Source organism: Eutrigla gurnardus, assembly GCF_963514095.1.
Source record: "Eutrigla gurnardus genome assembly, chromosome: 2".
Taxonomy (NCBI): domain Eukaryota; kingdom Metazoa; phylum Chordata; class Actinopteri; order Perciformes; family Triglidae; genus Eutrigla; species Eutrigla gurnardus.
In genome coordinates, this window is record NC_139916.1 from 25640090 (window position 1) to 25652545 (window position 12456).

The following is a 12456-nucleotide window of genomic DNA, read 5'->3' on the forward strand; positions in this document are numbered from 1 at the left end:
TATTGCGATCTGTGATAAAATATAAATCATCCCATCTCTAACATATTGTATACTGAAAGTCTGAGAATATTCCAAGTCACAATGTAATTTTGGCTAGAGATGAGAAGTGAGATGGCTTTGATACAGGACTCTGAGCACAGAGAGGTGGAGGCCATACAGACAGTTCAGGAAATGATACAGACAGTTCAGGAAATGTTAAATTGATTAAATGTCTGCTCCACTACTTCCTCATGGTATGTGTGACGTTAAATTCTCCATCTGATTTATGACCTTGGAAAATGTTTTATCTTGAATGAGACGCATGCAGCACTAAATGCTTTTCAACTCATGTTTAAAGCAGCATGAATCTCCAAAAAAGACCTCCAAAATGAGCTGACAGAGACACAGCCCTCGGGAGTGTTCATGGCTTCTGTTAACAAACAATTCTCTTTTGACGTTTATCTTTCCACCTACAGGACATGTAAGTGGAGTAGCATAAGGAGGGTTGTAGGCATTCGGTGTGATGACGTTCACTAGTTTCATTTAGCTACGTGTTAGCAAGCACCTCTTTTAAAACAGACATTTCTCTTTTACTGCATGGTGCTGAGCAGGTAGCATACATTTGGTTCTTCAGGGGTTTTTTTTGCGTGACTGATTCATACTGTAAAAGTGCCATGAGGCCAAACCAATGAGCTAAAAGAGGCTAAAAAGCTTAGAGCCCCATTAGCATTCATTTTAAATTGTGTTTCTGAACACCTGAAAAATGCAACATCCTCTCTCCTTCTGTCTTCATTCTGGTTTCTGCCAACTCGTTAGAGAACTGCCTCGTGGCATCGTGTAATTCCAGGATTTGGCCACTCTGTAAAATCCTCGTTCTGGGGATATCTTGCAGCTAAATTTTGCACTAGCTAGTAGCTTACTTTGTCTGTCATTTGTTACTAGGCAGGTAATGTACAGTTTAAATCAGCTTTTTTCCCCAGTAGAAGCAGCTGCGTGCTGGAAACGCGGTTAATGAGAGCAGTGAGACAGAACCAAACAATAAAATTAGAAGCCAAAGACAAATTAGCTGAAAGAAGGTAAAACACTCCACAGTGCTGAGGCAAACTGCAAATCAGGTGATAATTCACATTATGTTGTTAATTTAAACCTGTTCTTTAGTGCAGTCTTAAAGTGTAACTTCACTCCCAGGTCTGTGTCCAGTGTATCATTTTGAAAAATTCTAAAAATTGGAGCGAGTGGCCGAGGAGGGACAGAAATAAGTCTTGACATAGGCTGGATTTGTCCCAACCAATAAACAACCCATGAAATACAGATTATTTTATTTGGTAATAAATATCAATATGACACCATACACCAGAATCAATGTGTTTCATCACAGTACAGTCATATAATTTAATTTACAGCTCAAATATGTTTTGTATATTGTGAACATAGTCCATAAATATATATTCTGCAAGGAAAGTTTTATTTTAACTATTTTTCAATCACACACTTGCATAAAGACTACTGGTTTACACTCATATTACAATGGGAAATCTGCAGTGCATTTTACTCTCTCTCAGCAAAATAAGTTAATTAATAGATATTTTCACTTTGGCAGGTCAAACCCACCCAGGCTGCTTTTGCCTTTAGTTCATTGGCAAAAGCTGTGACTCCTGTCTAATGAAACGCTGATCACATTTAGTCTACGTCTGCTGCATCCCACAGTCTGACCACCATCCAGGACGCCTGTCTGGACTACCTTCAGGTGTCTGTGTCATCCAGTTGGAATCCCCATGCTCAGCACCATCACCACATACACCGCATCATGGCTGTCAACTTGATGGGAAACGGAGTAAATCTCAGTTGAAAACAAATTAGAACAAGTTTTCTTGTGTGGGTAGAACTGGCTATTAAAATGTTTTAACTCCGTTACCTTGAATTCAGTACCGAAACCACAACGATCCTTTTTTCATTACTTTTACGAATGAAAACCTCATAACCTAATTAGTAGATCAGCTAGGTGTCTAGACCTGACTACAGCTGATGTCTCTGTTAAATTGTATATTATGTAAATATTGTTTTCTTGAAATGACGGTTCATAATGTAAAGTGTGAGTGTGAATGAAGAGTTATGCATTCATTGTTACATTGGCAGCATCTACATCAGTTTATTAAACACCCCACCAAATTATGTCAACAAATTCTGTTCTGATTTTCCAAAGTATCAATCTCATTTCTAAATTCACATGAACCGCTCTTCACTTGGGCATAAATAAGATAAAGAAAACAAGTCAATTTTAAAGCTGGCTGATGAGCGTTTGCTGACAAGCAATCCAGCATATAAAAGGCTATTTTTTAAGTGGAGTCTGGTGCAGTGCTCACTCCACATGAAACGCACCGGTGCAACATTACATCACTTCCTGCAAACTTCACAGAGAACAATGAGGATCTGTTTTAACCGAAAACTGTCTGGACTAGTTCAGATAAAAACACTAGCAAAGACAAAACAAAGCACCGTAATTTGACACAATTTTCCTGCAAAGTTTGTCGATGTCGGGTAGGACCAACATCATTCGCACCCTGATACCCAGCCCTACAGTTGGGAGGTCATTCTTTCAACTTTTCGAAACGGAGGGCGTTTGCTGGAGTCTCTCAAGACACAGAGCCATTTGTTAACCTCTATGCATGTCAAAGTCCAGAGCCAGAGCCATGTGGTTTGCTACAGTATTTGCTGGACACCGGCTGTAACCACTGTCAATTAAAGTGCCATTAGTCACACCAGATCCTGCATTTGAAAAAGTCTTCCACAGCTTCATTCCAGAGTCCGAGCATCTCCACGGCAACCGGCAAAGTTCTGTTTGCGTTCACGTCCGCACACCGGCTCCATGTCGGGTCGACTACAGCTGCTGGTCCTCGTGCACCACATCCTTCTTTCCCCCAACGTGGCCCCCGTTGACTTAAACACAACTCTCTGATTGATTGCCTGAAATCATGCTGCAATTATTGACCTTCAGTGAAGTGACTTGTTTCTCCAAAGTAGTACACAGATTCAGAGCGTAATGTTGTCTTATGGCTTACATATAGTCTGCCTCGTGCCAACAGGATACAAGCATGAGTGCTCTGTGACTTCTTTGCTTTTTTTCATAGAGGCAGGCTGTTGAAAACTTTTTTTTTTTTTTGTTAGATTCTCTCTTTTTTTTCACCAAGACATCATCATCTGGAAACACTTACTCTGTGATTTACGAAGGGCCCCTATCGGATTTCCCTCAGCACAAAAGAGCAGACGGCAGGAGAAACCTAGAAAATTCAAACCATTACAGAAAGATTGATCCTCACAAACTGTAGTCCTTTCTTTTTTTTCAGCGACAAAAGTTTGAATGAGCATTTGACATACTGTAAGGGAAAACATGACTAGAATAAAAGTGTTGCATGCCTTTTCATCTGCAGATGAAACTGGAGTTCTTGTGCTTAACACTGTTTGTGCTCTACTTTTGTTCCATCCAGTGTCAGCTTTTGTGATTTTTCCTTGAACATTGCAAGCTAACCGCTGCACTGTAACAGCTCCATTCTGCCATTGACCCACTTTACTGTGAAAAATAAAATGCCTGAAAGATACAATGTCTGGCTTCAATTACCCCACCCAGATTTGGCGTACAACATCACAGGCCTCTATAAAATTATCATGGCGGTTGTAGATGTGGCTTAATACTCACTGCCGTGTGTTACTTGATATGTTCGCTTTGATGATGGCAATTGGTTTGGACTGAACTTTTCTCATCTGTGCAAATTCAAAGTGCTGTTTTAGCCGCTCGGTTAGTGCCAGTTTATGTGCAGAGACATACGGCAGCACAGATGGGGGTCACGTATGTGAGGAAAACATGCAGTCAAACATCTATATATTAAACTGGCAGCGCTGTCTTTCAGGTCGGAGGTGTCGAAACTACAACTCCCAAGCAGCACCGGGGCAGAGCAGCAGCCGAGTGTTGGCGGCAGGCCGGGCCAGAGATGTTGCTCGGACTCCCAGCATGATCGATGTTCTCCGACAGGGCGCGCCGTGACGACGCCGGATAAGAGTAAGATGTTTCTCATGAAAGCACAGAATATAGTGCTAACGTCAGTTTGCTCTGTTGATTAGAAGAGTAACTCATTTCCCCTAATTTAAGAACTGTTCAAAGTGCATTGATTACATATAAACTCTAGTAGGGCTGCGACTAATAATTCTTTTCATTACCAATTACTGTGTCAATTAATTTTCTGATTATTCGTTCTATAAAATATCAGAGAATGTCAAATGTAGCAACTTCCTGTCCATATAGAGAGAGGAAGTCCCGCCTTTTCCGATGGACCACCATGGGACTTTATTTTGGACAGCAAGGAACAAAGCATTTTTTGACCCCGTTTTTGACGTGAAGTTCACATACGGTGTTTGTCAATTTAAAATACACTTTGACTAGTCAAGAAAGTCACATTTTGTCGTAAAGCTGGTGAAAATACAGTACATAATAAGAAAGACTACACACCTAAAAGTTGTGTAAGTGATGTATCTGGCTGAAGTTACGATGTCTGTGTGTTGGGTACCAGGATATAATCATTAGTGATGGAACGTAGCTAAGTTAGTTAGCTAGCTAGCTAGCAGGACAAGCTAGCGGCCGTGTTGGTGACGTACGTTGTGTGAGAGCAGAAACGTTGTTAACTGAGCGGTTTCACACTAAACTAAATGACACAAACTGAGACTTTCTTGAAATCAAACTTAATATTTGTAATTCATGGTACAATTCAAACAGGATCAGAACATTATTTGTCTCTTGTCTTTGACTACCGTACACATTTTTTCTGAAATCAGGTCCCATGGGGGACACCAGGAGGAACCAACAGTCCAAACCACATACATGTTCAGTTTTCTATGATGTGAGTCACAGAAACGCAGAGCGTCCTCGTTGGTTTTTGCCTGAAGATTTGCCTAAACGATTAATCAGCAGTCGCCATCTCAAGCATGTTCTTCCCCACACCTCTGCTCACTACTCTCTGTGATCATGATAATTATGGTAATAACGACTGCAGCAATGACGACTGTGTTGTGGCATCTAGTGGAGGAGCAGCTGTTTCGTTCGGTGGAGGGCCAGGCAGCGTCCGACGAGGAAGAGGATAAGTGGACCGAAGATCAGCAGAGACAGGTGGACGAGGTGAAGAGGATCTTGACGAGGCTCTCGTGCTGTGGGGAAAGGTAGCGCACATCAATAGCAACACTGTAACTCAAAGCAGGGCACCATCTTACAGAAAGCTAAGGCCGTGCTTTATCGTGGTGTATGTATTTTCACCAATTTCTAAAAAATGATATCTTATATTTGTTAGATGTTGGACTTTCTTCACCAGCTATCTAGTAACAACGTGAGCCAAAGTGAATCACTACAGTTTCAAAAAGCCAAAGCAATATGCTAAAATGCTGCATTAGTACCAATGACATTGAGCTATTATACCATTTTCTGTAACTGCTTACCTTTAACTAACTGCTAAATGTTGCAACTATCAGAGGGTGAACTCATAAACACACAGATTCACACCGACAGGCAAATAAAGTATCAAATATAGTCCAAGAGTCCAAAAGATTATTAACCAAAAGCAAGTATAGGAAGCCTATAAGGGACTTTATTATTCATGTCAACCTGACAATGACATGTGTGCTACTTATGGGGATTGAATAATGCAACGCAACATAATAACAATGTAAACTGATTTTCCATTTATGCAAACAATAGATCTGTCAAAATGAAAATGTATTTTCTACCAATTTGAACATTTTCACAGACTATATACGATAAGTAAAACAGTGCAGCCAGTCTATTGTCTATTGCATCTACATTTACACGTCACCCTGCTCTTTTGGTGTCATAGTGAAAATGTCAGTCCTCTCATAAGACGGGTCTTCAGTTAACTCAATTAACTGATACATGTGTATACAAAATGATAAAGCTCTTATGGACTTACATTATCATTTTAATAAAGTCCCTCATTATGGGCTTCCGTACGGGAATCAGTCTTGTTTCAAAACCCACTTAGACATCTGAAGCATGTATGAGAGATTATGTCAGAACAAAGCAACAGACCACCAACCATGCTAGTTTGTATTAGTGTGCTAACATGATGGCATGTATTAGAGAATTTAACTTAAATACATTTTTTCTCAGACATGACTTGTCAAACGCTGATCCTATCTGACAGCTATTGTGATAGACTGATAGACTATCTGTCTTCTGGTCTGCTGATCAGGTGCGACGACAAGGCGTTCAGGAAGCTGATGTCTAATTACGGGAGCTCGAGGAGCGAGGAGAGCTGCGGTGCCGTGCTGGAGCTCCTGGAGAGGGTGACCAGGTTGCATAAGCAGCTGGAGCTGAAGGAGAGCCAGGCAGAGATAGACATGGACCAGGTACAGACCACCACACCTCCATCACACCAGGGTGGGCTTCTGCAGCATCCTCGGCCCGTTCTGCTTCATCCATGCACATGAAACCGTTCTTTGTGGACCATGTTCCGCCTTGCTTTGCATCCTCAGTCATCTTGCGGCTGCGTGTATGGTGTTGAACTAGATTAGAGAGGACCGGTGAGGGTTGTTATGAAAGTGGAGGGCTTCAAAGGCAAACCCACAGCTGGTGGCATGATCCTGCAAACTTCCACCTAACCAAACCACCGGCAGCCTCCCTCAGTGTGTGTGGGTGTGTTTGCAGCTGTTTCTCACTGGCGTCGACCACCGAAACACTCCCCCCTTGTCCCGCATGACACTTAGAATATCATAAATTAAAGCTCTCCCGTTACAGACGAGTAGTATTTTCACAACACAGGAAGAGAGGCAGAAGGGGAACCGTGACGTAATGTGTTCCCAGAACGTCTCAGCGCTCGGAGAGGAAAAGTTCAAACTAAACAAAGTGGTGACTGTGAGGCTTTGTTTATGTGCAGGATGTGTGGGGTGAGACCTCTGTCCTTCAATAATCCATGACGTAAAGGTGCACTGCGGGGATTTCCAACCTTTCTGGCGGACAAACCTATTGTACATTGTGGACTGAAAACCCTCAACATTTGACAAGCATTGATGATTTGTTTCTTGATAGATGTTTAGCAGGGCAATAATGATACATTTACTCGGCTAATCAAATTCTGTACAACCTAAGGCCCCGATCACACCAAGAGACGTCGCAACAGGTGCTTAAAAAACGTCCCTTGGCCAATTGGTCGGGCAAAACAGCATGCAGATTCAAGCAGACGTGCAGCTCTTGCTGTTGCACTGCTTTCGGATGATGAGGGGAAAAAGTTCATAAAAAGCACAACATTCTGAAAAATATATAGTATATCATAATTAAAAACGGCTTGTATCAACCTTTCGTCTGCATTTACCCTGGTCTGTTCCTACCACATCTACGGACATCAAAACAGGAAGGGATTGGTTCAACAGTTAAGCTCACCTGCTCGTTTTGATTGGCTGCCTGGGCCAAGTGTGACATTGACGAGTTGAGAATATTTTAACTTTTAAGCACATCTTAAACAAACAAAGAAAACTGACACGCATTGCACCATATCATAGGGTAACAATGGTTTTGCAGGTAACACCTGGTGTGATCTTGGCGTGATTGGCCCATATGAATATATAATATCTAACTTTACATGATCGTTAGTGTTCCAAGGTCCCAGTTTTATTGATGCCTGTTGTTGTGTTTCTGACTGAAACAACACACAAAGACCTTATATGTAACTTAGTGTACAGGCATAGTAGACTGTGTTTCCATGCTGAGCTGCTGTAGAAAGATCAACAAAATGAGTGGATTTTGCACTAAAAGAGTGTCACTTTGGAATATATCTAATTAATTTGTCTAACTCTCTGAAGACTTGTATTATCTTCAGATAAATGTGGATTTTGTCCCCTTCCATCATGTCCATTGAAAGCAGAGGACCACCCGGGGAACATGTTCTGCCCGTGTTAGCGTGGGTTCTCCCACAGTCCAAACACATGCAGGATAAGTTAGTTGACATACAGGTTAGTTTCACTGATGACTCTAAATTGCCCGTAGGTGTTAATGTGAGCGTGAATGGTGGTCTGACTCAATGTTTGTCTCCATGTGTCAGCCCAGTAATAGACTGACGACCTGTCTAGGGTGTAAGGGGGCCGATTGCTTGGTCCCTAGTATTCTCATGAGTTTATTTGTATAGTTAGTGTACCCAGCATCCAGCAGCAAAAGCACGACGCGGACAACATTCTTGACTACATCCGCAGACCCCTGAAGCTCCACTCTTGCTGCTGCACAGATGGCTGTTCCCTTGTCATTCAAAATTATGTGAATCAAATGGCACAAACTCACTGCACTCCCAAGGGTCCCCAGCAGCACACCCACCAAGGATGAACAGTTCTTTAGATGACAGACAGAGATTCTTTGCTTTATAGTAAGATTAGTCATTTTTGAGGAGATCTACTGCATCATTAATGACTTTCCTCGAAGGCCGCTGTCATATTATTCCACCTTATCTAATTGAAAACTGGTACCAAGTGCTTGAGACAGGAGGCTCTTTTTATCAAGTGAAAAACCTTTTCAATCAAATGTTAGTGTACTTGGATCCAAGACATTTTTGACTGTCATTTAGTGAGACTGGTGTGTCTTCCAGATGAAGGACTCTCTGGTGCAGGAGCTGCAGCAGAAGGCGGAGGAGACGGAGCTGCTTCAGATGGAGCTGCAGATGCTGGAGACGGAGAGGGTTCGCCTGTCGCTGGTGGAGGAGAAACTTGTGGACATCCTGCAGCTCCTCCAGCAGCTCAGAGACCTGGTTAGTCACACTTAACTCGCACTTGTTGCGTCCGAAGAGGTAGATTCTGAAAGCACTATTTTGGGATCAAAGCTTTACAGCCTTAACATGTTGTTTTGATTTTTATCAAAGTGAAAAACCCTGAAAACAGCAGTTAGACCATCATGTGGAGTAAAAGTCTTTGCTGAAACAAGTAATCAAAAGTAATGAAAATCATTTTTTGGGGGGTTGGCAGTTAAGAGAAATCCACCCACACTGCCTTGGAATGGTTTTGGTGGTCAGACATCAGAAAGAAAAAACAAATTGAAAGCATTCACTGGCATTGTTGAAGGATAGACCTCCATATGCACATTAACTTTCTGATCATTTGAATTGAAAGTCCTCTTTGTCCATGGGTTTTGGTCCATTCTTTTGCACCCTACTGGGATTGATTATAGCAAATGAATTTCAGTTGCTGAACATGTGTGAGAACCTCTGCGGTTACAAGACTCAGGTTGCCTGTTAAAGTGCCTGTTAATTGCCTGCTAGTCATCTGAGAATAGCTCTCTCTTGTTTCAGAACGTCTCGCGGAGGTCTCTCGGGAAAATCTTGCTCAGCACTTTGGGGTCCTGCAGCGACCCGCAACATGGTTAGTAGAGCTCACACGGCCAATAAAATCAATATGCGTCCTGTGAAATGCCATAATGAAAATTTACAGTTACTCGGGGCGGGGAATTGAATGAAATTTCTCACCGGGTCGTCTGCAACATGAAACCCTCAGCGGTCACATCTGTTCTGTTTTTGCACAGGCAAAGCCCACATTCTGGAGGTGCTCAACGCTCTCTATCACGAGCTGGCTGCCTGCGAGATTCTGTCTGCTGGTGGACCTTTGGCGCGAACACAGAGTCAGCAGTCTCTGAACGCCCTCATCATCTCCTGCTAATCAAGACTGCCCCCTGCTGGGCCAGTGATGCTCCAACAGCCTTTCCAGAGAACACTGAAAGCTCAACGGTGGTCAAGAAACAAGCTGATTGATGTGTATAGTGTATCATATTGTAGCTTATATACTCCTCAGACTCCATTATCTATAAAATGATATTAGTCTAGAATGTTTATTAGTATAGTAAATGGCTTTATTACATAGGAAATGTGTGCATATACATTTTTTTTCAAGATCTTTCAATTGCACATTACTCGTTTATACGTAAACCCTGAGAGGCAAGTGTCAGAAAAACAAATTCTGGTGATCCATCTTCTAAGCCTGATCCAAACATTTTCTTCTGTGTTTATGACTAATGAACAGGTGAAAATAACATATTTTTTATTACCTGTGAAAATACTTTAAATAACTTGCAAAAAGTTCAACTCTATATCTTTATTTTTTATCATCACCTACATACATGAAATGTGACCTCTGCATTTAACCTACCTTAAGCATTTAGGAGTTACTGTAGTAACTTAGCTGAAAATACCAAAATATCACAGTATGACGTACAGCAATGCTAATGCAGCAAGGAAATCACTTGATTGTGATTAAACAGTGTTGCCATGGTGACTGACTGGTGGGCTGCAGTAGTTATACTGCTATAAAACTGGAGTTCAGTGTCTTGCTCAAGGACACATACAGACAAGAGGCCATCAAAATACAACCTGCTCCTTCAGAGCTGCAACCTCATAACACTAATATATATACCTTGTGTTCAGAGGGCATGGAGACCCCACTACACTTCAGCCACTGTTGGCTGAAATGAGTTTTACAACAACAAAAAAGTGCATATTCACCTGCCTAGCGTTTGTTTTGTTTTTTTGACAGATGGATAAAGAAATAAGAAGCTTAGAAATATTATCCAGGCAATATTTTTCTGGATCTGGATCAACAGAATTTGTTTTTCACACCTGCTTCTCAGGGCTTCCTTACTCTCATGATAATCCCATATGGATTTATTTCTCCCCACAACAGATTACTGAATGTGAAAATGTTGAAATAAGCTAAACCTTCAAGGAGCATAAAGTAGTCTTTGAAATGTATCAACCTCTGGTCAACAGATCCATAACACCTTGTAAATCTGCATAATGATCAAATGTATCATAAAAGGTTGACAAGGCTGTGTCATTACAAACGCCTCTGCAAAGTAAACAGAGAAGTGCAGTCTAAATTTGACCAAATATGGAGAAGCCATTGGTAAACACTAACCCTCTGGATGCCTCAGTAATGTGCTATGGTTCATTCAGGAGCTTCAACAGTAATGATAGCCATTTTGTATTTACATTCAGATACTTATCTGCCAGCGGTATATGCATCACATGAGCAAGACCAATGAATAAGTATGTAATGTAAATGTAAATACTGACAGTCAGGCTTAAAGCCTTTTTCTCATTTTTTTTTCATTTTTTTTTCACAAAACACTCAGTCCACATACTCACTTGTTCCATATCTTTGAACCACAGCACACCATCTTCATCAGCAGGTGGGAGTTTTTCCTAGAAGTTAAGGATACAGTATATTTGCCATTCACCTGCAACACGTTTTGTCCATGATATGTGTTGAGGCTGAGCGTGACTGTAAACTGTGTTTGTCTGCCCTTCAAAGGCAACTTCCTGGTGCTATAGTTGTGACTCTTTTTTTTAGCATAGTATGGGACAAGGGTTGCCTGCATGCATCGTTAGTTTTGGTCTTTTTTAGCATATGTATTAAAAACCTCTAAATGTGCCTCATGCATTTGCTAAAATTGGTCAAATTGTTGCAGTAATGTAATTATTAGAGGCCAGTTTGTGTGGCTGATCTCAGAACAAATGTAAAAGTTAGACAGACTTTAATGTTCCGGAGGATGGGAAATGTGTTCCCGCAATGTGAGCATTATCTCTGCCTCCGGGACATAAACCCAGAGACACATGTTCTGTTCATACAAACAATAACAAAAATAATAAACAGCCCACACAAGTGCAACAATTCTATTTGGTTATTGACAGCAGTGTTGATGTGAAACATGGTTACTGCTGATTATTGCTCATTCTGGAACATGAAACGTCCTCACAAAAGATGCCATTAAAGCCTTTGACGTATGCAGTCTGGAGTGTTGTGATTGTTTTTAATGTAAGTCTTGTCAATTAAGTTTCAGATGTACTCTCTGTTTTTTTAGTGCAAAAATATGATAATCTATAATTGCTTGGGCATTCACATTGACTGTCCCTACCATGATCTTGTTCTAACTTTACCCACGTATCACAAATGTCCTTATGAGTGCTGTTCTGCATCACTCCTTCCTATTGGCCTAAATACTATACTACATAATTATACAACTCTACTGAACTCTATTGCCTATTTAAAATGAGGACTTTTACGTACTCTTTGTCAGTTATCTGTGACGATGTATATCTTATAAAATGATGTTGTCTATGAATTATGGTACACCTAACTAGTATGAATTTCTAGTATTATATTGGAGTATAAAAATACAATATTTCCCTCTGAAATACAGGCCTAGTCTAGAAGTATTAAGTAGCTGTAAAATATGATTATTCTCATATTTTACTGCCTAAATGATAATGGACCAGTATAGGTATAGAACAAAGTGTACAGTGCTTGAGTGGCTACTTTACTTAGCTTTACATTCCACCACTAGACAGGGCTCAGCCCTTAGTTGCGTCGCTAAGCAACCCGCGAAATCCCGCGAGACGTCGTTAAAGAAAGACCGGGCCATTATAATTAAGCAGGCAACCAACCGTTTGCCAC

At 41.1% G+C, this 12456-nt stretch overlaps 1 protein-coding gene across 2 annotated transcripts in view; it reads left to right on the plus strand.

The window, feature by feature from the left end:
- The window catches only part of efcc1 (EF-hand and coiled-coil domain containing 1), a 303999-nt gene that overhangs the window by 8470 nt on the left and 283073 nt on the right, over nt 1-12456 (plus strand). The window contains exons 3-8 of one of the 2 annotated variants that reach the window (XR_014599178.1): nt 3885-4033; nt 5049-5184; nt 6228-6384; nt 8607-8765; nt 9303-9372; nt 9533-11617. Coding sequence is in view for 1 of the 2 variants with exons in the window: in XM_084039107.1 (XP_083895233.1) it covers nt 3885-4033; nt 5049-5184; nt 6228-6384; nt 8607-8765; nt 9303-9372; nt 9533-9666 (805 nt within the window). In the remaining variant the exon portion in view is untranslated. Of the gene's footprint in view, nt 1-3884; nt 4034-5048; nt 5185-6227; nt 6385-8606; nt 8766-9302; nt 9373-9532; nt 11785-12456 lie in introns of those variants that run through there. The other variant, XM_084039107.1, reaches the window with a different exon arrangement.